At 45.2% G+C, this 27,495-nt stretch overlaps 1 protein-coding gene across 3 annotated transcripts in view; it reads right to left on the bottom strand.

Moving 5' to 3' along the window:
- Positions 1–27,495, bottom strand: part of appl2 (adaptor protein, phosphotyrosine interaction, PH domain and leucine zipper containing 2) — a 271,692-nt gene that overhangs the window by 160,488 nt on the left and 83,709 nt on the right. For 2 of the 3 annotated variants that reach the window (XM_072471949.1, XM_072471947.1), the window contains exons 5-6: positions 24,715–24,802; positions 19,818–19,859 (exon numbers count right to left, since the gene is read on the bottom strand). In XM_072471949.1, coding sequence (XP_072328050.1) covers positions 19,818–19,859; positions 24,715–24,802 — 130 coding nt within the window. The remainder of the gene's footprint in view (positions 1–19,817; positions 19,860–24,714; positions 24,803–27,495) is intronic. The other variant, XM_072471948.1, reaches the window with a different exon arrangement.

Genomic DNA, 27,495 nt, shown 5'->3' with positions numbered 1-27,495 from the left:
CTGTTCCTGAGCTGTACTTTTCTTTGTTCTATCCCACCCCACTTGGGCCATCTGTTCCCTGTTCTAGGTTGTCCTTTGACACACTGCGTACCTTTGTTTGGCCATTGACACATTTTGATTGTAATGTGTCACTATCAGCACCCTTTTTAACCATGATCACCAGCATTTACAGTCCCTTTGTCTTTTTGTCCATGACATCTTTGTCAACCTCTCCCTAACTCCACCTATCGCTGGACCTCTATGCAAGCCCTTATTGCTCTTACCCCCCACCCTCCCCAACTACAGTATAAATCTTATCCTAGTGCCAGTTCTAACTTTGACAGAGTCATCCAGATTTGAAACATTAGCGCTGTTCTCTCTCCAGATGGTGTCAGACCTGCTGAGATTTTTCAGCATTTTCTGTGTTTGTAACAAACTGGGGACTCATCCAAGATTCAAAATGCTGAGGCGGGTAAAGGGGTAGACTAGAATTTTCTAGAACAGTTAACAAAGGCTAAGTTGTAGGCTGGGGCAGAGGAATTAAGTGTCAACTTGAAACCAGGAGCTAGGAAAGCAGAGATTGTTGAAGTAGTGTAAAGATCTGGTCGATTGGGCCAAACATCTGCTCCATTCATCACTGACCAACTTGTCAAAGTCAACCTTCAACAGGTGGTAAGCCACAATTTACATGTTCAAGTGGCCTAACAAATGTAAATGAGACCCCCAACACCTGCACAGCTTGGATACAAGTTGTTCTTTTTAATTATTCTGCATTTTGCCTCTGAATAACATATGAACAAGGAGCGGGAATAGGCCATTCAGCTCCTCGAGCCTTCTCCGCCATTTATTAAGATTGTGGATGATCTGATAGAACCTTAAATCAGCGTCTCACCTACCCTTAATAACCAATCACCCCTTGCTCATCAAGAATCTATCCAACTCTGCCTTAAAAATATTTAAACACTCTGCCTCCACCGCCTTGTCAGGAAGAGAGTTCCAAAGACTCTCAACACCAGACTGAAAAGATTTCACCACAATCACCAGTTTTAAATGGGTGACCCCTTATTTATTTTTTTTTAAACAGTGACCTCTAGTTTAAGGTTTTCCCACAAGAGGAAACAATCTCTCCACATCCACCCTGTCAAGACCCCTCAGGATCTAAAAAGTTTTGGTCAAGTCATCTCTAACTCTTCTAAACTCCAGTGATACAAGCCTACCCTCTCCAGCCTTTCCTCATAAACAACCCACCCATTCCAGGTATTAGTCTGGTAAACCTTCGCTGAACTGCTTCCAACGCATTTATATCATTCCTCAAATAAGGTGACCAATAATGTATAGAGTTACTCCAAATGAAGTCTCTATATAACTGAATCATAACCTTCCTGCTTTTGTATTCTATTCCCGACAATAAATGATAGCATTCTATTAGCTTTCCCACTTACTTGCTGTGCCTGCTTCTAGCCTTTAGTGATTCATGAACTGGGACATCCAGATCCCACTGTAACCACCTTGGATGACGAATGATATTGTAGGCCTCGTCAAAAAGAAAAAGGAGGCATTTGTCAGGGCTAAAAGGCTGGGAACAGACGAAGCCTGTGTGGCATATAAGGAAAGTAGGAAGGAACTTAAGCAGGGAGTCAGGAGGGCTAGAAGGGGTCATGAAAAGTCATTGGCAAATAGGGTTAAGGAAAATCCCAAGGCTTTTTACACTTACATAAAAAGCAAGAGGGTAGCCAGGGAAAGGGTTGGCCCACTGAAGGATAGGCAAGGGAATCTATGTGTGGAGCCAGAGGAAATGGGCGAGGTACTAAATGAATACTTTGCATCAGTATTCACCAAAGAGAAGGAATTGGTAGATGTTGAGTCTGGAGAAGGGGGTGTAGATAGCCTGGGTCACATTGTGATCCAAAAAGACGAGGTGTTGGGTGTCTTAAAAAATATTAAGGTAGATAAGTCCCCAGGGCCGGATGGGATCTACCCCAGAATACTGAAGGAGGCTGGAGAGGAAATTGCTGAGGCCTTGACAGAAATCTTTGGATCCTCGCTGTCTTCAGGGGATGTCCCGGAGGACTGGAGAATAGCCAATGTTGTTCCTCTGTTTAAGAAGGGTGGCAGGGATAATCCCGGGAACTACAGGCCGGTGAGCCTTACTTCAGTGGTAGGGAAATTACTGGAGAGAATTCTTCGAGACAGGATCTACTCCCATTTGGAAGCAAATGGACGTATTAGTGAGAGGCAGCACGGTTTTGTGAAGGGGAGGTCGTGTCTCACTAACTTGATAGAGTTTTTCGAGGAGGTCACTAAGATGATTGATGCAGGTAGGGCAGTAGATGTTGTCTATATGGACTTCAGTAAGGCCTTTGACAAGGTCCCTCATGGTAGACTAGTACAAAAGGTGAAGTCACACGGGATCAGGGGTGAACTGGCAAGGTGGATACAGAACTGGCTAGGCCATAGAAGGCAGAGGGTAGCAATGGAGGGATGCTTTTCTAATTGGAGGGCTGTGACCAGTGGTGTTCCACAGGGATCAGTGCTGGGACCTTTGCTCTTTGTAGTATATATAAATGATTTGGAGGAAAATGTAACTGGTCTGATTAGTAAGTTTGCAGACGACACAAAGGTTGGTGGAATTGCGGATAGCGATGAGGACTGTCTGAGGATACAGCAGGATTTAGATTGTCTGGAGACTTGGGCGGAGAGATGGCAGATGGAGTTTAACCTGGACAAATGTGAGGTAATGCATTTTGGAAGGGCTAATGCAGGTAGGGAATATACAGTGAATGGTAGAACCCTCAAGAGTATTGAAAGTCAAAGAGATCTAGGAGTACAGGTCCACAGATCACTGAAAGGGGCTACACAGGTGGAGAAGGTAGTCAAGAAGGCATACGGCATGCTTGCCTTCATTGGCCGGGGCATTGAGTATAAGAATTGGCAAGTCATGTTGCAGCTGTATAGAACCTTAGTTAGGCCACACTTGGAGTATAGTGTTCAATTCTGGTCGCCACACTACCAGAAGGATGTGGAGGCTTTAGAGAGGGTGCAGAAGAGATTTACCAGAATGTTGCCTGGTATGGAGGGCATAAGCTATGAGGAGCGATTGAATAAGCTCGGTTTGTTCTCACTGGAACGAAGGAGGTTGAGGGGCGACCTGATAGAGGTATACAAAATTATGAGGGGCATAGACAGAGTGGATAGTCAGAGGCTTTTCCCCAGGGTAGAGGGGTCAATTACTAGGGGGCATAGGTTTAAGGTGAGAGGGGCAAAGTTTAGAGTAGATGTACGAGGCAAGTTTTTTACGCAGAGGGTAGTGGGTGCCTGGAACTCACTACCGGAGGAGGTAGTGGAGGCAGGGACGATAGGGACATTTAAGGGGCATCTTGACAAATATATGAATAGGATGGGAATAGAAGGATACGGACCCAGGAAGTGTAGAAGATTGTAGTTTAGTCGGGCAGTATGGTCGGCACGGGCTTGGAGGGCCGAAGGGCCTGTTCCTGTGCTGTACATTTCTTTGTTCTTTGTTCTTTGTTCTAACAACAGGCGCAACTCATACACAGGCAATATTTTCATGTGGGGATGGGTGTTCTCATGAATCTACATCAGCTCCTGTTCCGCTAAACCCTTTGGTGTTAAATTAACAGTGTTTAAATCTCTCTAAAGTCTCACACCCTTATTTCTGAACTCTTTCTACTTTACAAGCCTCACTCCTCTCAAACTCATACTGTTATCTTGCGGGGCGCAGTGGTTGCTGAGTGAGTGCTTGCTAAGGGGAGTAAATTTTTTAAAAACTTACTGTTGGCGGTTTCCAGCTGAATCCGGTCGGAGTGAGGACAGAGTGACTGCTGGGTAAGTAGTAAAGATTTAAATTGTTTGCGCAGGCCCATAACAGCTGATTGCTGTTATCGTGCAAGATGCAGTGGTTGCTGGTTAAGTGTTTTATTTTTACCAGTTTTTAAGTTGGGCGGTTGAAAACCCTAGACACTACACTTGTAGTGTCCCCCACCCTTCCACCTCCTCTAACCTAGGGGGTTGAGTGAATATCAGGTAAGCTCTTTCTTTCTTTTTTTGTTTTTATCCGCAAGTTATCTAGGGGGGATGGCAGGGAAGGCAGTGCAATGTTCCTCCTGCAGAATGTTTGAGGTGAGGGATGCCGTCAGTGTCCCTGCTGATTTCACCTGTGGGAAGTGCACCCATCTCCAGCTCCTCAGAAACCGCGTTAGGGAACTGGAGCTGGATGAACTTCGGATCATTCGGGAGGCAGAGGTGGTCATAGATAGTAGCTTCAGGGATGTGGTTACTCCGAAGAATCAAGATAGATGGGTGACGGTGAGAGGAGCTGGGAGGAAGCAGTCAGTGCAGGGATCCTCTGTGGTCGTTCCCCTCAGTAACAAGTATACCGCTTTGGATACTGTTGAGGGGGACAACCTACCAGGGGTAAGCCAAGGTGAACGGATCTTCAGCACTGAATCCATCCTTGTGGCTCAGAAGGGAAGGAGGGAGAGCAGGAGAGCAATAGTTATTGAGGACTAGATAGTTAGAGGTTCTGTGGCAACGAAAGAGACTCACGGATGGTATGTTGCCTCCCAGGTGCCAGGGTCCGTGACGTCTCGGACCGTGTTTCCAGAATCCTTAAGGGGAGGGGGAACAGTCACAAGTCGTGGTACACATCGGTACCAACGACATAGGTAAGAGAAGGGACGGGGATTTAAAACAGGAATTTAGGGAGCTAGGGTGGAAGCTGAGAGCCAGGACAAACCATGTTGTCATCTCTGGTTTGTTGCCGGTGCCACGTGCTAGCGAGTTGAGGAACAGGGAGGGAGTGCAGATGAACACGTGGCTGCAGGGATGGTGTAGGAGGGAGGGAGGGAGGGTTTCAGTTACGTGGATAATTGGAGCATTCTGGGGAAGGTGGGACATGTACAGACAGGACGGTTTGCAGCTGAACCAGAGGGGCACCAATATCCTGGGAGGGAAATTTGCTACGGCTCTTCGGGGGGGCTTTAAACTAATTTGTCAGGGGGATGGGAAAACGAGCTGTAGTCCAGAAGACAGTGTTGAGAGTAGTGAGGTGCTGAGGAGGGTATCAAGGTCGCAGGCGTGTACCGGTAGACAGGAAGGTGGGTTGAAGTGTGTTAACTTCGATGCAAGGAGCATCCGGAATAAGGTAGATAAACTTGGAGCATGGATTGGTACCTGGGACTACGATGTTGTGGGCATTACGGAGACATGGTTAGAACAGGAACAGGAATGGTTGTTGGAAGTTCCGGGGTATAGATGTTTCAGTAAGAGCGGGAAGGTGGTAAAAGAGGTGAAGGAGTTGCATTGTTAATCAAGGATAGTTTAACGGCTGCAGAATGGCAATTCGAGGGGGATCTACCTACTGAGGTAACGTGGGCTGAAGTTAGAAATAGGAAATGAGTGGTCACGTTGTTAGGAGTTTTCTATAGGCCCCCAAATAGTAATAGAGATGTGGAGGAAGAAATTGCAAAACAGATTATGGATAGGTGTGGAGGTCGCAGGGTAATTGTCATGGGTGACTTTCCAAATATTGATTGGAACCTCTATAGGTCGAACAGTTCGGATGGTGCAGTTTTTGTACAGTGTGTGCAGGAGAGTTTCCTGACACAATATGTGGATAGGCCGACAAGAGGTGGGGCCACATTGGATTTGGTACTGGGTAATGAACCGGGCCAAGTGTTAGATTTGTTTGTGGGAGAGCACTTTGGAGATAGTGACCACAATTCGGTGTCTTTCACTATTGCAATGGAGAGGGATAGGGCCATACGGCAGGATAAGGTTTATAATTGGGGGAGGGGTAATTATGATGCGATTAGGCAAGAATTCGGGAGCATAAGATGGGAACAGAAACTGTCAGAGAAAGACACAAATGAAAAGTGGAGCTTGTTCAAGGAACAAATACTGCGTGTCCTTGATAGATATGTCCCTGTCAGGCAGGGAGGAAATGGCCATGTGAGGGAACCATAGTTCACAAGAGAGGTTGAATGTCTTGTCAAGAGGAAAAAGGAAGCGTATGTAAGGACGAGAAAACAAGGTTCAGTTGGGTCGCTTGAGGGTTACAAGGTAGCAAGTAATGAGCTAAAAAAAGGGCTTAGGAGAGCTAGGAGGGGGCATGAGAAGTCCTTGGCGGGTCGGACCAAGGAAAACCCCAAGGCTTTTTACTCTTATGTGAGAAATAAAAGAATGACCAGGCTGAGGATCGGGCTGGTCAAGGACAGTAGTGGGAACTTGTGCATGGAGTCAGAAGAGATAGGAGAGGCATTGAATGAATACTTTTCTTCAGTGTTCACCAAGGAGAAGGGCCATGTTTTTGAGAATGAGATTGTGATACAGGCGGGTAGGCTGGAGGAGGTAGATGTTCTGAGGAAGGATGTATTAGCAATTTTGAAAAACCTTAGGGTCGACAAGTCCCATGGGCCAGATGGGATATATCCTAGGATTCTTTGGGAGGCAAGGGATGAGATTGCAGAGCCTTTGGCTTTAATCTTTGGGTCCTCATTGTCCACGGGGATAGTGCCAGAGGACTGGAGAGTGGCGAATGTTGTTCCTCCACTCAAGAAAGGGAATAGAAGTGACCCTGGTAATTATCGGCCGGTTAGTCTTACGTTGGTGGTCGGTAAGTTAATGGAAAAGGTCCTGAAGGATAGGATTAATGACCATTTGGAAAGATGCAGCTTAATCCGGGATAGTCAACACGGATTTGTGAAGGGCAAGTCTTGCCTCAAAAATGTGATTCTTTGAGGAGGTTACTAGGTGTGTAGATGAAGGTAGAGCAGTTGATGTCGTATACATGGATTTTAGTAAGGAGTTTGATAAGGTTCCCCATGGTCGGCTCATGAAGAAAGTAAGGAGGTGTGGGATAGAGGGAAATTTGGCCAATTGGATAAGTAACTGGCTATCACATAGAAGACAGAGGGTGGTGGTGGATGGAAAATTTTCAGGCTGAAGACCAGTTACCAGCGATGTACTACAGGGATCAGTGCTGGGTCCTCTGCTATTTGTGATTTTTATCAATGACTTGGAGGAAGGGGCTGAAGGGTGGGTCAGTAAATTTCAGATGACACCAAGATTGGTGGAGTAATGGATGAGGTGGAGGGCTGTTGTAGGCTGCAAAGAGACATTGATAGGATGCAGAGCTGGGCCGAAAAATGGCAGATGGCGTTTAACCCCGATAAGTGCGAGGTGATTCATTTTGGTAGGAAAAATTTGAATGCGGATTACAGGGTCAACGGCAGGGATCTGAGAAATGTGGAGGAACAGAGAGATTTTGGGGTTCATGTCCACAGATCTCTGAAGGTTGTCACTCAAGTGGATAGAGCCGTGAAGAAGGCCTATATTGTGTTAGCGTTTATTAACAGGGGGCCGTGAGGTTATACTGCAACTGTACATGACCCTGGTGAGACCACATTTGGACTATTGTGTGCAGTTCTGGTCACCTCACTATAGGAAGGATGTGGAAGCATTGGAAAGGGTTCAAAGGAGATTTACCAGGATGCTGCCTGGTTTGGAGGATAGGTCTTATGAGGAAAGGTTGAGGGAGCTAGGGCTTTTCTCTTTGGAGCGGAGGATGAGAGGCGACTTAATAGAGGTTTATAAGATGATGAGGGGGATAGATAGAGTGGACGTTCAGAGTGCAGAAATAGGAGAGGTGGCCACACCCCAGGCTAAGTCTGCACAGGCTGAAAGGGAAGTCTCCTTCACTGCAATGCTGACTGCAGGACTGTCTTCCCAGATAGTTTCACTGTGATGCTGACTGCAGGACACTCCTCCCAGATTAATGTGAGGCTAGAGGGGTGGTGTATGAGAATGGGCTTCAGATTCCTGAGCCAATGGGATAGGTTCTGGGGAAAGTGGGATCTGTACAAACCTTGCAGAGGTGTTTGATAGTGCTGTGGTGGAGGCTTTAAACAAGTGTGGCAGATGGATGGATACCTGAGCAGGAGTTAGAGGAGGTGAAAACTGGGTTAGAAACAGAAGGAAGAAAAAGTGAAAGCAAAAGGGGAAGTCATGGTAATAAAAGGCCAAAAACAAACAGCGGCTCTATTGTCCGTAGAGATGGGCTTAGTGTCAGGAAAAATAGTAGGGAAAAAAAATGAAGAGTTCTGTATCTTAATGCACATAGAATAAAAACACGATAAATGAACCGTTGGCATAGAGAGTCAAATGGGTATGATCTGATAGCCATTACCGAGACATGATTGCAAGGAGATCAAAATTGGGATATCAATATTCCAGGTTATTTGACATTTAGGAAGGACAGGCGGGAAGGAGAAGATAGTGGGGTAGCTCTGCTAATAAGAGGCAATAAGCACAGTTCTGAGGCACAATCATGGCTTATAGGATGTGGAGTCAATTTGGGTAAAGTGGCAAACACCAAAGAAAGGGAGCGGTAGGAGCATTGTATAGATCCTCGAAAAGTAGCCACACTGTACGAAAAAATTTAAATCAAGAAATTTCAAATGCATGTAAAAAGAGCACTGCATTAATCATGGCGACATTAATTTTCATATAAATTGGGCGAATCAAATAAACAATGGGAGCCAAGAGAATGAATTCATAGAGTGCATTTGGGATGGTTTCTTGGAGCAATGTGTTATGGAGCCAACTAGGGGTCAGGCTATTTTTGATCTTGTAATGTTAGGGCAGCATGGTAGCACAAGTGGATAGCACTGTGACTTCACAGCCCCAGGGTCCCAGGTTCGATTCCCCGCTTGGTCACTGTGTGTGCGGAGTCTGCATGTTCCTCGTGTCTGCGTGGGTTTCCTCCGGTTTCCTCCCACAGTCCAAAGATGTGCAGGTTAAGTGGATTGGCCATGATAAATTGCTCTAAGTGACCAAAAAGGTTAGGAGGGGTTATTGGGTTACGGGGATAGGGTGGAAGTGAGGACTTAAGTGGGTCAGTGCAGGCTCGATGGGCCGAATGGCCTCCTTCTGCACTGTATGTCCTATGTTGTTCTATGTTGAGGTAAGTTTAATAAATGATCTCAAGGTTAAGCATCTCCAAGGAAGTGGTGGTCACAGTATTATATAATTTAGCAATCAGCTTGAGTGTGAGAAAATTGGGGCTGAAACCTCAGTGTTAAACTTAAAGAAGGGAAACTGAGGGCGCCATGTGGTGCACTGGGACTGCGGCGCAGAGGATCCGGGTTCGAATCTCGGCCCTGGGTCACTGTCCGTGTGCAGTTTGCACATTCTCTCCATGTCTGCGTGGGTTTCACCCCCACAACCCAAAGATGTGCAGGTTAGGTGGATTGCCCATGCTAAATTGCCCGGTAAGTGGAGAAAATACTCTAAATTTATTGAAAAAAAGAATGGGAATTGTGAAGATATGAGGATGGAATTGACCAAGTGGACTGATCATGTAAGGCCATAAGACGAACATCAGAAATAGGAAGAGGAGTAGGTCGTTTACGTCTCGAGCCTGCTCCGCTTTTCAATAGGATATGGCTGGTCCAACATTCCTTATGTCCACTTTCCTGGCCTTTCCCCGTAACCCTGGATTCCCTTCCTGAACGTCTCTATCTTAGCCTTAAATATACTCAAGGACTCTGCCCCCACACCTCTCTGTGGCAAGGAATTCCAAAGACTCAACCCTCAGGAGAAGAAATTCCTCCTCATCTTAGTCTTAAATTGGCACCCCTTTATTCTGAGACTATAGATTAGTAGGTAAAACAATAGATTAGCAGTGGCACACACATTTAGGTACAGAATTCATGCCAATGAGGAGGAAAGACTCCTAAGGGAGAAAGAACCTACCATAGAGAACAAGGAAGTTAAGGAGGATATAAAGTTGAAAGCGGATACATAAAATATAGAAAAGGTAAGCATGAGGCCAAAAGAGTAAGATAGATTCAGAATGCAACAGCCTGCATGGTTTCATGAAGGGGAAATTATGTCTGACAAACTTACTAGCATTCTTGGAGGTGGTACCCGCAGGGGTTGATAGAGGATAACCAGTCGATGTTGTATAGTTGGATTTTCAAAAGGCATTTGATAAGGTGTCACATAAAAGGCTCGTACGCACTAAAGGAGCCCATGGTATTGGAGGGAATATTCCCACATGGACAGCAGATGGTGGATAACAGGAAGCAGCAAGCAGCGATAAGGGGGTCTTTCTCAGGCCGGAAGGCACTAACCAGTGGAGTGCCACAGGGCTCAGTGCTGGAACCACAGCTCTTCACAATGTATGTTAATGGAGGAAGCTTCCGGTGGCAGCCAGGGAGGAGTAGGTCGCACATTTGATAGCTCCCGCTTGTGACGGAGTTTTTGGACCTTTTTTGCCGTTTTTTTCCCCGAATTCAATAGGATAAATCGGTGGAAAGTGGAACGGTGAGAAGAGATCCCCCACTAGTGTATGGAGAATTGGACTAGAAGTGGCCGTGTAAGAAGACAAAAGTTTAACAAGAAAGACTGTCAGAGGATACAGCAGGATTTAGATTGTTTGGAGACTTGGGCGGAGAGATGGCAGATGGAGTTTAATCCGGACAAATGTGAGGTAATGCATTTTGGAAGGTCTAATGCAGGTAGGGAATATACAGTGAATGGTAGAACCCTCAAGAGTATTGAAAGTCAAAGAGATCTATGAGTACAGGTCCACAGGTCACTGAAAGGGGCAACACAGGTGGAGAAGGTAGTCAAGAAGGCATACGGAATGCTTGCCTTCATTGGCCAGGGCATTGAGTATAAGAATTGGCAAGTCATGTTGCAGCTGTATAGAACCTTAGTTAGGCCACACTTGGAGTATAGTGTTCGATTCTGGTCGCCACACTACCAGAAGGATGTGGAGGCTTTAGAGAGGGTGCAGAAGAGATTTACCAGAATGTTGCCTGGTATGGAGGGCATTAGCTATGAGGAGCGGTTGAATAAACTCGGTTTGTTCTCACTAGAACGAAGGAGGTTAAGGGGAGACCTGATAGAGGTCTACAAAATTATGAGGGGCATAGACAGAGTGGATAGTCAGAGGCTTTTCCCCAGGGTAGAGGGGTCAATTACTAGGGGGCATAGGTTTAAGGTGAGCGGGGCAAGGTTTAGAGTAGATGTACGAGGCAAGTTTTTTACGCAGAGGGTAGTGGGTGCCTGGAACTCGCTACCGGAGGTGGTGGTGGAAGCAGGGACGATAGTGACATTTAAGGGGCATCTTGACAAATACATGAATAGGATGGGAATAGAGGGATACGGACCCAGGAAGTGTAGAAGATTGTAGTTTAGTCGGGCAGCATGGTCGGCACGGGCTTGGAGGGCCGAAGGGCCTGTTCCTGTGCTGTACATTTCTTTGTTCTTTGTTGACGCGGGTAGAGCCGGCAACGCGGGAAAGCATGGCGGAGAAGCAGGCCCGCGGGGAAACGGCACAGTGGTCGATGGAACAGTTGAAGTTTTTTGAAGAATGTTTCGCCAAGCTTGAGAGACACACGTTGGACCCGATTAAGGCATCGATTGATCAGGTGGTGCAGGGTCAAGAAACCCACAGGCGTGCGATTCAGGAGGTGAATAAAAAGGTGTCTGAGCACGAGGAATATATAACCGTGCTGAGGCAAAGATGGAGATGATGAATGACCACCAGAAAAGAAAAGCTGGAGGACTTGGAGAACAGGTCCAGGAGACAGAACTTGAGAATTGTTGGCCTCCCTGAGAGCAGTGAGGGATTGGACGCAAGGGCTTATGTGGCAAGCATGTTGGAAACGTTGATGGGGGCTGGGATGTTTCCATGACCCCTGGAAGTGGATAGAGCGCATAGAGCCCATGCGAAGAAGTCCTGAGCGAATGAGCCGCCGAGGGCGATGGTGGTACGAATGCACTGGTTCCTAGACAAGGAACATATTCTGCGATGGGCCAAGAAAGATCGGAGCAGCAGGTGGGAGAATTGTGAGTTGCGCATATATCAAGACCTGGGCGTGGATTTGGCCAAGAGGTGAGCCGGATCAATCGGGCAAAATCGGCCCTCTTTAAGAAGGGGGTGAAGTTCGGGATGCTGTATCCGGCCCGTCTTTGGGTCACGTTTGAGGATCAGGAATTTTACTTTGAAACACCAGACGGTGCATTGGCTTTCACCAAGGACAAAAGACTAGATGTGAACTAAAGACACTGAAACTTGGGGGGAAGAGCATTGCAGTGGCGATTTGGTGAAAATTACTTTTGCGCTGTTTTGAATAAGTAGTGTTATGTACAGTAGGGTCTGTTTCTGTTTCTAAAGTTAACTTTGTTTTATTGGGAGCTGGGTGGAGGGGATTTTTCCCACTGTTTGTTTACTGGGAAATGTGCTGTTGTGAATATATATGTCCAAGCGGAGGAGAGGAGGGAGAACAATGGGGAGATAGTATGTTTGGCGCCATGGGCGGAAGCTATCAGGTCAGCTAGGTCAGCTGACTCACGGAAGCACAGTGAGGGCGAACAGAGCACAGATGATAAGCTTGATATGGGGGGTTGAGTTTCTGGTGCTGTTACTAGGGGGGAGGGAGGGGGGAGCTGCTTTGCTGACAGGGGAGGAACTGTTACTAGGGGACAAATGGGAGGTCGAGGACGGCGGATGCCCGAGGGCAGGCTCGCGGAGGCGGGAGACGCGAGCTGGAGGCTGGCCTAAAAAGGGTGATGGCTAGTCGGGGGGTCCCAGGCCAGGCTGATTGCTTGGAACGTTAGAGGGCTAAATGGGCCGGTCAAGAGGGCTCGCGTGTTTGCACATCTGTGGGGACTGAAGGCGTACATGGCAATGTTACAAGCGACACACCTAAAGATTACAGATCAGACTAGATTGAGGAAGGGGTGGGTTGGCCAGGTATTCCACGCAGGGCTGGATTCTAAGACCAGGGGGTGTTGCGATCCTGATTAGCAAACGGGTGGCATTTGGGGCAGGGCGAATAGTGTCAGACACGGGGGGCAGGTACATAATGGAGAGTGGGAAGCTGGAGGGGATGCGGGTGGTACTCGTAAACATAAATGCTCCAAACTGGGACGATGAGGAATTTATGAGGTGGGTGTTAGGTAAGATCCCAAACCTAGAGTCACATAACTTGATCATGGGGGGAGATTTCAACACAGTCACTGATCCAGAATTGGACCGGTCAAAATCCAGGATAGGGAGGGTGCCAGCCGCGGCAAAGGAATTGAAGGGGTTTATGGAGCAGATGGGGATTGGGGGGGGGGGGGGGGGGGGGGGGGGGGAGAAGAGTAGACCCATGGAGGTTTGGACGGCCAAGAGCAGAGGAGTATTCTTTTTTCTCCCATGTCCACAAGGTATACTCTCGGATCGACTTTTTTGTTCTGAGCAGGGCTCTACTACCGGGGGTGGCAGATACCGAGTACTCGGGAATCGCAATGTCGGATCATGCCCACATTGGGTGGATCTACGCGTTAGTTTGGAGAGAGGACAGCGCCCGCCATGGAGGCTGGATGTGCAGTTATTAGCAGATGAAGCGGTCTGTGGACGGGTAAACAAGTCCATCCAGGGCTACCTGGAAATAGATGATACGGGGGAGGTCTCTGCAGCAACGGTGTGGGAAGCTTTGAAGGCAGTAGTCAGAGGGGAATTAATCTCGATACGGGCCCATAGAGAAAAGGTGGAACGAGCGGAGAGAGATAGGTTAGTTGGTGAGATACTTCAGGTGGACAGGAGATATTCGGAAGCCCCGGACACGGGGCTACTGAGGAGCGGCAGAGGTTACAGGTGGAGTTGGGGCTGTTGTCTACAGGGAAGGCGGTGGAACAACTGAGAAAGGCAAGGGGAACGGTCTATGAGTATGGGGAAAAGGCAAGTAGATTGTTAGCGCAGCTCAGAAAAAGGGAGGCGGCCAGGGAAATAGGGAGAGTAAAGAATAGAGATGGGAACACGGTCCTGAACCCAGTGGGAGCGAACGAGGTGTTCAAGGACTTTTACAGTATTATAAGAGTTGGAATTCCCGGCTGGGGTGGAGGGAATGAGGCAATTCTTGGGTCAGTTGAGGTTCTCGAGGGTGGAAGAGGAACTGGTTGAAGGGCTGGGAGCCCCAATTGAAATTGAGGAAATAATGGAGGGGTTGGAGGGCATGCAGTCAGGCAAGGCCCCGGGGCCGGATGGCTACCCGGCGGAATTCTATAAGAAGTTTTCGGAGATATTGAGCCTATTGCTGGTGAGGCCATTTGATGCAGGCCTCGATCTCATTGATTGTGAAACGGGAGAAGGATCCGGAGCAATGCGGGTCATACAGGCCAATCTCCTTACTGAATGTGGACGGCAAATTGCTGGCTAGATGCCAAATTGCTGGCTAAGATATTGGCCACAAGGATAGAGGATTGTGTCCCTGTGGTAATAGGGGGAGACCAGAGGGGATTTGTAAAAGGCAGGCAACTCACAGCCAATGTTAGAAGGCTCCTAAATGTCATTATGATGCCCTCAGAGGGAGGGGAGATGGAGGTGGTGGTCACGATGGATGCGGAGAAGGCTTTTGATCGGGTGAAGTGGAATTACCTGTGGGAGGTGCTAGGAAGGTTTGGGTTCGGTGAGGGCTTCATTGACTGGGTACAGTTGCTCTATCAGGCACCAGTAGCATGTGTATGTACAAACCAGTTGAGGTTGGGATATTTTAAACTACACCGAGGGACAATACAAGGGTGCCCCCTCTCCCCGCTGCTGTTTGCTCTGGCCATAGAGCACGGCCATGGCGTTAAGAGCTTTTAGAAACTGGAAAGGTGGGGGGGGTGGAACACCGGGTCTCGCTTTACGCGGATGACTTGCTCCTGTACATTTCAGACCCGTTAGGGTAGGGGGAAATTATGCGGATCTTATGGGAATTTGGCAAGTTTCGGGGTATAAATTGAACATGGGGAAAAGCGAGATGTTCGCATTCCAGGCGAGGGCAGGAGAAGAGACTGGGAGAGCTGCCGTTTAGAATGGTAGGAAGGAGCTTTCGATATCTGGGAATCGGGGAAGTTTGGCAGGGGGATGGGAACCAGAGCTATGGAATAGAGGATAGGGTAGCAGGCAGAAATAGTATGCAGCAAGTCTGTGAGGAAGGGTAGACAATTGATAGGGCAAAGTTGCACTCAATGGAATGGGTTAAAGTGCGTCTGTTTCAATGCAAGGAGTATCAGGAATAAGGGAGATGAACTTAGAGCATGGATCAGTACTTGGAACTACGATGTTGTGGCCATTACGGAGACATGGATTTCACAGGGGCAGGAATGGTTGTTAGATGTTCCGGGGTTTAGATGTTTTCAGAAGAATAGGGAGGGAAGTAAAAGAGGAGGGGGAGTGGCACTATTAATTAGAGAGTGCACCAGAGCTGCAGAAAAGGAGGTAGTTGAGGAGGGTTTGTCTACTGAGTTAGTATGGGTGGAAGTCAGAAACAAGAAAGAAGCAGTTACTTTATTGGGAGTTTTCTATAGACCCCCCAATAGCAGCAGAGAGATAAAGGAACAGATTGGGCGGCAGATCTTGGAAAAGTGCAGAAGAGAGTTGTTGTCACGGGTGACTTCAACTTCCCTAATATTGACTGGAACCTCCTTAGTGCAAATGATTTGGATGAGCAGATTTTATCAGGTGTGCACAGGAAGAATTCCTGCCTCAATATGTACATAGGCCGACTAAGGGGGAGGCCATATTGGACTTGGTGCTCGGCAACGAACCAGGCCAGGTGTCAGTTGTCTCGGTGGGAGAGCATTTCGGTGACAGTGACCACAACTCCTTGACCTTTACCATAGTCATGGAGAGGGATAGGAACAGACAGTATGGGAAGGTATTTAATTGGGGAAGGGGAAATTATACTGCCATTACACAGGAGCTGAGGAGCATAAAGTGGGAACAATTGTTCTTGGGGAAATGCACAACAGTAATGTGGGGGTTGTTGAAGGACCACTTGCTGCGAGTGCTGGATAGTTTTGTCCCACTGAGACGAGGAAGGAATGGTAATGGATGACAAGAGAAGTGGAGCCAAGAGGAAGAAGGAAGCTTCCGTAAGGTTGAGGAAGCAAGGATCTGGCACGGCTCTAGAGGGTTACAAGGTAGCCAGGAAGGAATTCAAAAATGGACTGAGGAGAGCTAGAAGGGGACATGAAAAAGCCCAGGCGGGAAGGCTTAGGGAAAACGCCAAGGCGTTCTACACTGTGAGAAATAAGAGGATGATCAGAGTGAGAGTAGAGCCGATCAGGGATAGTGGAGGGAACTTGTGCCTGGCGTCTGAGGATGTAGGGGAGGCTCTAAATGAATATTTTGCTTCAGTATTCAATAGAGAGAGGGACCTTGGTGCTCACGATAATAGTGTGAACCAGGTTAATAGACTCGAACGGTTGATATTAAGGAGGATCTGCAGGAAATTTTGAAAAGCATCAGGATAGAGAAGTCCCCCTGGCCTGACGGAATATACCCAAGGTTACTACGGGAAGCAAGGGAGGAAATTGCTGCACTGTTGGCGATGATCTTTGCGTCCTCACTCTCCACTGTAGTACCAGGTGATTGGAGAGAGGCGAATGTTGTTTCCCTGTTCAAGAAAGGGAATAGGGCAATCCCTGGGAATTACAGACCTATCAGTCTTAAGTCTGTGGTGAGCAAAATATTGGAAAGGTTTCTGAGAGATAGGATTTATGATTATTTCGAAAAACGTAGTTTGATTAAAGATAGTCAGCATGGCTTTGTGAAGGGCAGGTCATGCCTCACGCCTCACAAGCCTCATTCAATTCTTTGAGGATGTGACGAGACACATTGATGAAGGTCAGGCAGTGGATGTGGTGTATATGGATTTCAGTAAGGCATTTGAGAAGGTTCCTCATGGTAGGCTCATTCAGAAAGTTAGGGGGCATGGGATACAGGGAAATTTGGCTGTCTGGATACAGAATTGGCTGGCCGAAAGAAGACAGCGAGTGGTAGTGGATGGAAAGTATTCCGTCGTATAAATGGTCAGCACAACATCGTGGGCTGAAGGACCTCTACTGTGCTGTACTGTTCCATGTTCTATGAATCCAGGTGGCTCAGGAATGGGAGACACTGCACAAGTTAAACCTGTCCTGGCTGGTAGAACAAATGAAAGAGGACTTTAAGAGATGGGACATGCTCCCGCCATCACTGGCGGGGAGAGTACAGACCATGAAAATGACGATCCTTCCGAGATTCCTGTTTGTCTTTCAGTGGTATGAGGTGTTTTGAGAAGGCAGGCTCCGACCTTCCCGCTTCTGGCACCACAGGGGATACAGGACAGGGTAGTTTCCAGAACATGGGTGGGAGAGGGGAAGGTATCAGATATCTACCAAGAACTTATGGAGTCGGAGGAAACTCAGATAAAGGACCTAAAGGGCAAGTGGGAAGACGAGCTAGGGGGAGAGATAGAGGCGGGTCTGTGGGCAGATGCCTTAAGCAGGGTTAACACATCCTCATCATGTGCCAGGCTTAGCCTGATACAGCTCCAGGTAGTCCACCGGGCACACATGACGGTGGCCCGGATGTGTACGTTTTTCGGGGTAGAGGACAGGTGTGCAACGTGCACGAGAAGTATGGCAAATCATTTCCACATGTTTTGGGCATGTCTGAAGCTCAGAGGGTTTTGGCAGAGGTTCGCTAAGGCTATGTCCACGGTACTTAAACACGGGTGGTGCCAAGTCCAGAGGTGGCGATTTTTGGAGTGTCGTAAGAGCCAGGAGTTCAGGGGGCGAAAGAGGCAGACGTCTTGGATTTTGCCTCCCTGGTAGCCCGGAGACGGATCCTACTAATGTGGAGGGACTCGAAGTCCCCGAGAGTAGAGACCTGGGTTAGTGACATGGCTGGGTTTCTCAGTCTCGAGAAAATAAAGTTCGCTTTAAGAGGGTCAATGGTTGGGCTCACCCGGAGATGGCAGACGTTCATCGACTTTCTCGGGGAAAATTAAAATGTCAGCAGATGCAGTATTTCAGGGAGGGTGGTGGTGTGGAGGGGGGGGGGGGGGCGGATTGTTGTTTTATGGTTGGGGTGTGTGAAGATTGGGATGGGGTGGAAATGCTTATTGTACCATGTTTATGTTGCTATTATTGTTATTATTATTAAAAACTACAAATACCCCCAATAAATATATTTTATTAAAAAAATGATTCGGAGGAAGGAACAGAAGGAACAAATTTGCGGATGGTACAATCTGCCTTTCCTCCCATCTTTGCAAGGAGGATATTAATAGCTTACAGAGAGATATTAGCAGGTTAAGTGAGTGGGCAGAAAATTGGCAAATGGAATTCAATGAGGGAAAATGTGAGATAGTTCATTAGGGAAGAAAGAATGAGAAAGCAGATTATTATTTAAATGGAGAGTCTGTAGGAAGTTGTAGCACAAAGGCGCTTGTGTTTCCTTGTTCATGAAACCCAGAAAGCTGGCATACAGATGCAGAAGGCAATGGGGAAGGTAAACAGAATGCCGCCATTTATTTCAAGAGGGCTGGAATATAAAAGTAAAGAGGTGTTGCTGCAGCTGTACAAAGTACTAGTGAGGCTACATTTAGAATACGGTGTACAGTTCTGGTGCCCTTAGTTAAGCAAATATATATTAACAGCAGGAGGCAGTACAGAGGAGGTTTACTAGGATGATCCCAGATATGGAGGAACTGCCTTATGAGGAAAGATTAAACAAGTTGGGTCTGTACTCCTTGGAGCTCAGAAGAGTGAGAGGTGATATGATTAAAACAGAGATTCTTCGGGGGTGAAACAGGGTAAATGTTAGGAAGCTGTTTCTACTCAAGAGAGTAGGAACAGAAGCTGTAGTCGCAGAATAAGGGGATGCTCATTTAAGGTGGATTTGAGGAAGAATTTCTACTCTCAAGAGTGGTGAATCTTTGGAATTTTTTACCCTAAGAAGCTGTGGAAGCCAAGTCCTTGAACATTTTCAAGGCTGAGATCGGTAAGTTATAAGGGTTACAGAGATAAGACAGGAAACTGGACTTCATGAGTGTTAGATCAGCAGGCTCAACGGGCTAAATGGTCTCCTGCTGTTCCTATTTCTTATGGGCTTATGAAGGTGCTGGTGGGCGGTTCAAATAGCAATCATTTACCATCACATAAGAGTTTGAATTCACCTTCAACTGAAAGAACATCTCCACTTCCTAGTGGTTGTGAAGAGTTCTACATAGCAGGATTTTACATGAATTTTTAAAGTTGAGATAGCAGCATAGTGGTAATGTCACTGAACGAGTAAATCAGAGGCCCAGGTTAATATCCTGAGAGCACAGGTTCAAATCTCACTATGGTAACTGCAACTTTAATTTAGTTAATTAATAAATTCAATGGATTCACAGAAAAATCTGGAATTGAAAGCTGCTTTCAGTTATGGTGATCATGAAACGACCACTGATTGTTGTAAAAAAAAAAAAAATCTTTATTAGTGTCACAAGTAGGCTGACATCAACACTGCAATGAAGTTACTGTGAAAGTCCCCTAGTCGCCACACTCCAGCACTTGTTCGGGTACACTGAGGGAGAATTCAGAATGTTCAATTCACCTAACAAGCACGTCTTTCTGGACTTGTGGGAGGAAACCCAAGCAGACACGGGGAGAACGTGCAAACTCCGCACAGTCAGTAAACCCCATCAGGTTCACTAATGTCCTTTAGGAAGGGAAACATGCCATCATTAGCTGGTCTGGCCTACATGTGACTCCAGGCCTACAGCAATATGGTTGGCTCTTAAATGCCCGAACAAGCCACTCAGTTCAAAGGCGATGCCCACATCTCATGAAATAATAAAAACAAGTGGCAATGTCACATTCATTAGGCATTAAAATGTGGCAGGTCAAATGGTGCAGCTTGCATACATGTGTAAGAGAGACCCATTTCCAAAAAAGAAAACATGACTAAATATGGAAACAACTAAAAATTAATAAAACTAGAAATGAAAAAATATACATACCATTACTAGCAAGAAGAAACAAATCTTTTAAAGTGCTTACTTCTGCAAATGATAAAAATTATAATGTTCAGTGTAAGATATTTAAAATTAACTGAAATACGGTCATAAACAGCTATTAAATAATAAATCTACATTAAGTCCTTAACTGACACAAATGCATTAACCAGCTGTACATTTTTGTGTTTATTTCATGCAATCAATAAATTAGTTCCTTTACATAAGGAAGGACAAATAAAAAAATAAACTTTGTACAAGTTGACATCAACACTGAACTTTACAAAACAATTATGTATTAAAATGTATCTTTAATTCAGAGTAAAATAATGAATTCCGGATAAACACCTTAACTTGGAAATATTCCCACGTGGTTGTCATGGAGAAAGAAATTCGAACAGAAACTGAATGAAATGTTGCAAGTTTTAAAATTTCAACACCTTTTCATAGCACCTCACAAACAAAACTGTTGCTGTTTAAGCTGTGGAGACAAAAGCACTACGACTGCAGGAAACCAGGTGGACTGTTTTATTTTACTGACCAAGCAGAATGCTGGTTTTGTATTTGTTCACAGGATGTGGGCATCATTAGCTAGGCCAGTATTTATTTCCCACCCCATCTGCCCTTGTAAATGTGATGTTGACCTCCTCTTGAACCACTGAAGTCCATGCTGTGTAAGTGCACCCACAATGCTGTTGGGCGGAAATTCCAGAATTTTGAACCAGCAATAGTGAAGGAGCAGTGAAATAGTCCAAGTCAAGATGGTGTGTGGCTTGGAGAAGAACCTAAAGGTCGTGGTGCTCCCATGCATCTGCTGCCCTGGTCCTTCAAAGTGGTAGAGGTTGTGGGTTTGGGAGTTGCTGTTGAAGGAGCTCTGGTGGCTTGCTGCAGTGAGTTTTCTATATGGTGCTCATTGCTGCTGTTGTGCAGCGTGATGAAGGGAGTGTACGTTTAAGATGGTGGATGGGATACCAATTAAGTGGGCTGCTTTGTCGGATGATGTCAAGCTTGAGTGTTGTTGGAGCTGCACTCATCCACGCAAGTTCTGTATATCAGTTGCTCACATGTTGCATTGTGCACTGTAACTCCTCCTAGTCTCAGTTTACACAGACATAAAACAGTTGAAGTTAACATTTGGTTAAATAATTTATAAGGTCTGAACGGAGCATCTATGACTGCAGCATCACATTTCTACCTCTCTGTTCCGAAAAAGTCATATTGGATCCGAAATGTTAACTTTCTCTCTCTGTAGATGCCGCCAGACTTGGGTTTTTCCAGCAGTTTCTATTTTTGTTTCAGTTTTCCAGGAACCTCAGTATTTTGCTTTTACCAGAATGTGATTTATCCAGTTAAAAATGAGAAGTTGTAATATTAATAGAAATCATGACAGTGAATGGAGTTGATTTTAGGCATGGTCTTCCATGCAATTTATCTAAATTTAATTGTAGTCAGAGTTTTAAATTGTTGTCAGCCCAGGAGATTTAAGAGAAACATTGAGAACAAAACACTGTCGACAAAAATGTAGATTTATCCTTGGTGTGACCCTGAACTGAAGGGGTGTAAACTCCTAAACTTGAATTATGGACATTGATACATTTTCTGTCAAATAAATTGATTTAATAAGTCTTTTACTCCACATCAGGTCGAGTATGGGTGTATCCCTACAGCTAGACAGAACAGGATTTGCACAAGCTGTCGACTATGTCTCACTTTCATACGGGATAGTTTGTCTTTTGACATTAGTGCTATATTTCATAATGCCTTGTGCACGTGCAAGACATGATAATAAACAAAATGGAAGTCAAAGTCTGCCAAAATGGAGTGACTTATTCAACAATGCGGAGCTCTGGGATTAAATGATATCCAGGGAAAGGATATATCCCTTCAGGGTCATCAAAAATTTACCATTTGAATACTTATGCAGATTAAGTTCCAAACTATAATGGCTTTAATTTTTTTCGGTTTCTGCCTGGTTTAATAATTCCATGGAAAATATATCACATGGAGAATGAATATTTTTTTAAATTTAAATAGTTTCAAATGCTGAGATGTAGACAGAGCCATTTCTTTGCAATGTTTTTCTTAACTTTTCTGGCCTGACAACAATTTGAAGCTCTGACTACAATACATTTAGATAAATTGCATGGACGTCCACATCTCAAATTATATCAAATTATTTACCATAATGGGGATAGTCACAGAGTCATTAAGTTTTACAGCACAGAAAGAGGCCCTCCAGCTCTGCACCGGCCATTAAGTACCTATCTATTCTATTTTCCAGCACTTGGTCCATTGCGTTGTATGCTATGGATAATTTTCAATCTCTGCCATGAAAAAATATATACAATATACAGCATAGAAACAGGCTATTCAACCCAACTTGTCCACCATGTTCTCCTCTAGCCTCCTCTCATTTTTCCTCATCCATAGCTGTCACATCAACCTTTTCTCCCTCGTATGTTTGTCTAGCTTCCCTTTAAATATATCTACTTGAATGCCTGTAATAATGAGTTCCACATTCCTGCCACTCTTTGGATAAATGAGTTTCTTCTGAATTCCTGAAGTACTTCTTGGTGACCCTCTTATTTTGATAGTTGCTACTTATAGAATTCCTACAGTGCAGGTGGTCATTCTGTCCATTGTGTCTGCACCAACCTTCTGAAAGAGCACCCTACCTAGGCCAACTTCCCCCCCACTATCCCAATAGCATCACCTAAACTGTATATCTTTGGACACTAAAGGGAAATTTAATATGGCCAATTCACCTAACCTGCACATCTTTGCACTGTGGGAGGAAACTGGAGCACCCAGAGGAAACTCACATAGACATGGGGAGAAAGTGCAAACTCCACAAAGACAGTCAACCGAGGTTGGAATTGAACCCAGGTCCCTAGTGCTGTGAGGCAGCAGTGCTAACCACTGTTCCCCATGCCGCCCAAAATGTCTTTTCCATCAAGAGGAAACATTCAGGGTCAGCTCTATCAAAACAGCTCTTATGCCCTCCAGATGGTTACCCTTCAGCCTTTTGTTAAGGAAAAGGGATTTAACCTAATCATTTCCTGATATCCATGCATACCCATGGATCTCTGGTATCATCCTTGTAAGTCTTTTTTCATTCCCTTCAGGATTTCAATATCCTTCTTAGAACACTGCTTGCAGGTTTTGGTTGCTCTATTATAGTGCAGTCTAACCAAGGTTCAATAAAGGATAGCACAACTTTCCTACGTTTCAATTCTATCCCTCTAGAAATAAAGGCAAGACTTGTACCTTCCAACAAGTGAGATGCCTATACTTCCTCACAACATGATGTGGAGATGCCAGTGTTGGACTGGGGTGGGCACAGTAAGAAGTCTGACAACATCATCCAACAGGTTTGCTTCGAATCACGAGCTTTCGGAGCACAGCTCCTTCCTCATTCACCTCCGAAAGCTGGTGATTCGAAACAAACCTGTTGGACTTTAACCTGGTGTTGTCAGAATCTTACTGTCCTAACAACATGTGTTACCTCTCATCTACCCGTGCTGAATTTGATTTGCCATTTAGCAAGTTTGTTAATATCCTCCTGTAATTTGTTAGTCTCAGCCGGCTTAGCTCAGTTGGCTGGACAGTTGGTTCGTGATGCAGAGCGCAGGTTCAATTCTCGTACTGGCGGAGGTTATTCATGAAGGCCCACCTTCCAATCTTGCCCCTCACTTGAGATGTGGTGATCTTCAGGTTAAATCACCACCAGTCAGCTCTCCCCTCAAAGGGGAAAGCAGCCTGTGGTCATCTGGGACTATGGCGACTTTACTCAGTACTTTATTCAGTATTGACTATCTCGCCTCCAACCCCGCCACCTGCAATTTGTTGTCATTTGTAAACAATAGAAATGATGCTTTTGATTCCAAAATCCAAAAAATTAATTTAATTTAGTATATTAAATCTTAACTCTTCATTTGTTCACATTTCTGCTATGCTTTACACTATGTATCTCATATTGCTAACACCCCAAATCTCATCCAGTAACATGCATGGGCATGACAAACCTTAACAGAGCAAAACAGGGTACAATGCTGTGTAGACCTAATAATACACAAACAAAATTCACATTGTGCAGGAATTCAAACTGACTAATGGAATAAGTACAAAGCAATTTTTGAATTACCCAGCAGTTTGAATTCATCAACTTCAAATTAATGATAGACTGCACTTGGTCATTTTTTCCGAAGTGTCTGACTCAATTAGCAAATAAAAGCCAAGGTTTTGTATTGTAATTGGTACATTATACTTGCATTATATTTTAGAAAAGCTATTTGGTTTGTTCATAGTGATTAAACTTGTTTCAATATAGGGGGCAGCACGGTCGCATTGTGGATAGCACAATTGCTTCACAGCTCCAGGGTCCCAGGTTCGATTCCGGCTTGGGTCACTGTCTGTGCGGAATCTGCACATCCTTCCCGTGTGTGCGTGGGTTTCCTCCGGCTTCCTCCCACAGTTCAAAGATGTGCAGGTTAGGTGGATTGGCCATGATAAATTGCCCTTAGTAACCACAATTGCCCTTAATATTGGGTGGGGTCACTGGGTTATGGGGATAGGGTGGAGGTGTTGACCTTGGGTAGGGTGCTCTTTCCAAGAGCCGGTGCAGACTCGATGGGCCGAATGGCCTCCTTCTGCACTGTAAATTCTATGAATATACAATTTCGATGAATTTTCTATTAGCTACCTTAAACTGGTCATCACTGAAGTGAAATAATCCTGTGTTGAAATAGTTGTAACAGTGATTTGACAGGTAGATAAAGCTCTTGGCAATAATTGCACAGCAAATTTTTTTCCAGTGACAAATGCTGCCATGTATTAAACTTAAATATTATGCATTCCCAACGTGAATCCAACAGTCCAAGAAATAGCTAATGTTTAACATTACCTGTGAGATCCCTTTCCCTGAATTGTATCATTGGGAATATCATTGTGTCAGCCACCTGTTTAGCTAGTTCTGTATGAAGAGAATTTAGCTATGAAAAAAATAAGTGATTTTATTAGTTATATTCATTGCCATTCAATGTGTTAAATTACAGAAATTACATAGAATTTGTACATTTTGCAAAATAAGAAAGGATTTATAACTTGTTGATTTCCCGATTTCATCCCTTGCACATTTACCTTCCACACTGGACTCGAGAGTTTCTGCAACTTTCTAATTTAAGCACTGAGGCAATTAAGTCACTCATTCTCTATATTCCATACCTTGCATTTTTAAATACAGGGAATTAAACAAAATAGGAAACACAAAATTCACAAACTGCATATCAATGGAGATTGGAAAATTGATGTCACCCAACACTAGAGGAATCAGGACACCGGATGTTGACACATCAGTTATTTATTCAAACACAACTAGGGAATGAAAAGAGACTGATAAATTCTGTAGCCACAACTAGGAGCTCTGATCTTGCGGATGTTTGTGTAAACAGCTTGCTACAATCGGCCAGTGATCTGCCACTGACCAAAGCAGTGTTGCAGCTGTGGGAAAGAAAAGAAAAACAGAATCTGCCAATTAGACTGCGTCAAACCTCAAATCCATTTCTGCTCAGGCACCAACTATTGAGAGAGAAAAAGGGACACTTGGACAATCCTTGAATGAGAGGGAGAAGAGAGATGTGGGAGCAGAGGGTGGGGACAGAATGGGACCCGATCTGGAGATGTGAGAGTGGGGTAAGGGGCTAGCTGGGGGGTGTATTCGGAGGAGTGGATGTTTTCAGAGCATCAAGAACTAAACCCGAACTCAATGAGTCAGGACATCCTCATTTGCATTTCTACTCGAAGCACTCATTCTCCTCCTGGTGGCTGATGACCACAGTGCACATGCTCAGAGAAAACAATGAGGCAAATCCAAGAAGAGATGCGGCAGGACACGGGATGAACAGTAAAAATATGGTACAATCCCCTAAAATGTGCTTGCATCTGCCTCTCTCATATCAAAATCTCAGAAAAGCACTCATAGGCTATGAGTTGGTACAGATACCAATGCTGTTTTAGTTCACAATCAACCAAAATATTTGGGAAAGTAGTCAAAAATGATTCTTGCGTAAATGGGATTGCGCAAAGATCTATACAATCCCCAGGTCTGCACAGACCTTCCAAACGAGCACTCCACTAGGCCCACTCCTCTCCCTATCCATGTAACCCTGTGCATTGATCATGGACAATCTAGTTAATCTGCACATCTTTGGACTGTGGGAGGAAACCGGAGCAACTGGAGGAAACCCTCGCAGACACAGGGAAAATGTGAAAACTTCACAGTTACCCAAAGCTGGAATTGAACCCAGGTCTCTGGCACTGCGAGGCAGCAATGCTAAGCACTATGCCACCATATTCCTGAAAGATGGAACATTATAAAGATAAGAAGCATAGGATACTGGTAAAAGAATGCAGAATATTATTTCAGGATAAAGAATACAGGGATACTATTTCAGGATATAACAATGTGGAACATTGCTTCACGGTAAGCTAACACAAGCGGGCAGCATAATCAAAGATCCCACCCACCCGGCTTACTCACTCTTCCAACTTCTTCCATCGGGCAGGAGATACAGAAGTCTGAGAACACGCACGAACAGACTCAAAAACAGCTTCTTCCCCACTGTCACCAGACTCCTAAATGACCCTCTTATGGACTGACCTCATTAACACTACACCCTGTGTGCTTCATCCGATGCCAGTGCTTATGTAGTTACATTGTATATGTTGTGTTGCCCTATTATGTATTTTCTTTTATTTCCTTTTCTTCCCATGTATTTAATGATCTGTTGAGCTGCTCGCAGAAAAATACTTTTCACTGTACCTCGGTACACGTGACAATAAACAAATCCAATCCAATCCACAATATGGTCAAAGCAAACAAGTTTAAATTAGGAAAAGTAATATTGCACAAGTAATGGAAAGAAAAACTATCAAAAATGCAATAAACATTTAGAATAATCCATCAACTGCATGATACAATACAGTCAAACACAATACAGTCAAACACAATGTCCCATATAAAATATAATCAAGTTGGAGTGTCTGAAGTTTGGAATCCTTTGGTCTGACTGCCATTTTCCTGTCTTTGACTTTGTGTGTACTGTATGGGCAAATTGTGAAAGCATAAACGAACGATGAAATGAGAAATCCAACAGTAAATAAGGAGAACCTATTTTGGGTGGAAATAGGTCACTAACCAGTGGATATGAATTTAAAGTGATTTGCAAAAGAAATAAAGGTGACAATGGTCAACATTTTTCTGCTTGTCAAGTTGCTCTCACCTTGAATGCATCGAATGCCTGAAAGGTTGGAGAAAACAGATTCAATCAATTTTCAGAAGACAAGACTTCCGGTGGCGGCATGTAGGTGACGGTCACAAGTTGGGTGGCTCCTGCTAGAGGCTTGTTTTTTGGACCTTTATGCCCAGTCTTACGGATACTTTTTGGACGATGAATTTCTATGGAATCGGCGGAATGTTGAATGTAGAAGAAAGATCAGGGAAGGAAGGGGGCGAGCGAATGTCCGTTGGCAAGTGCCGCTTAGAGTCTAGCGGGAGGGAAGATGGCGGGGGCTGGTTCTTTGGCTGGGGCCGCTCCCAACACGATTGAAATTCTGACCGAGATGTTATCAGGGAGTTTGAAAGGCTGTTCGCCAAACATCTGAAGGTGCATCGGAGAGAGATGAT

The sequence above is a fragment of the Scyliorhinus torazame genome, chromosome 13 (genome assembly GCF_047496885.1).
Source record: "Scyliorhinus torazame isolate Kashiwa2021f chromosome 13, sScyTor2.1, whole genome shotgun sequence".
Lineage (NCBI taxonomy): Eukaryota > Metazoa > Chordata > Chondrichthyes > Carcharhiniformes > Scyliorhinidae > Scyliorhinus > Scyliorhinus torazame.
Note: the sequence above shows the minus strand (reverse complement) of the source record. Positions and strands in the feature narration are given on the sequence as shown.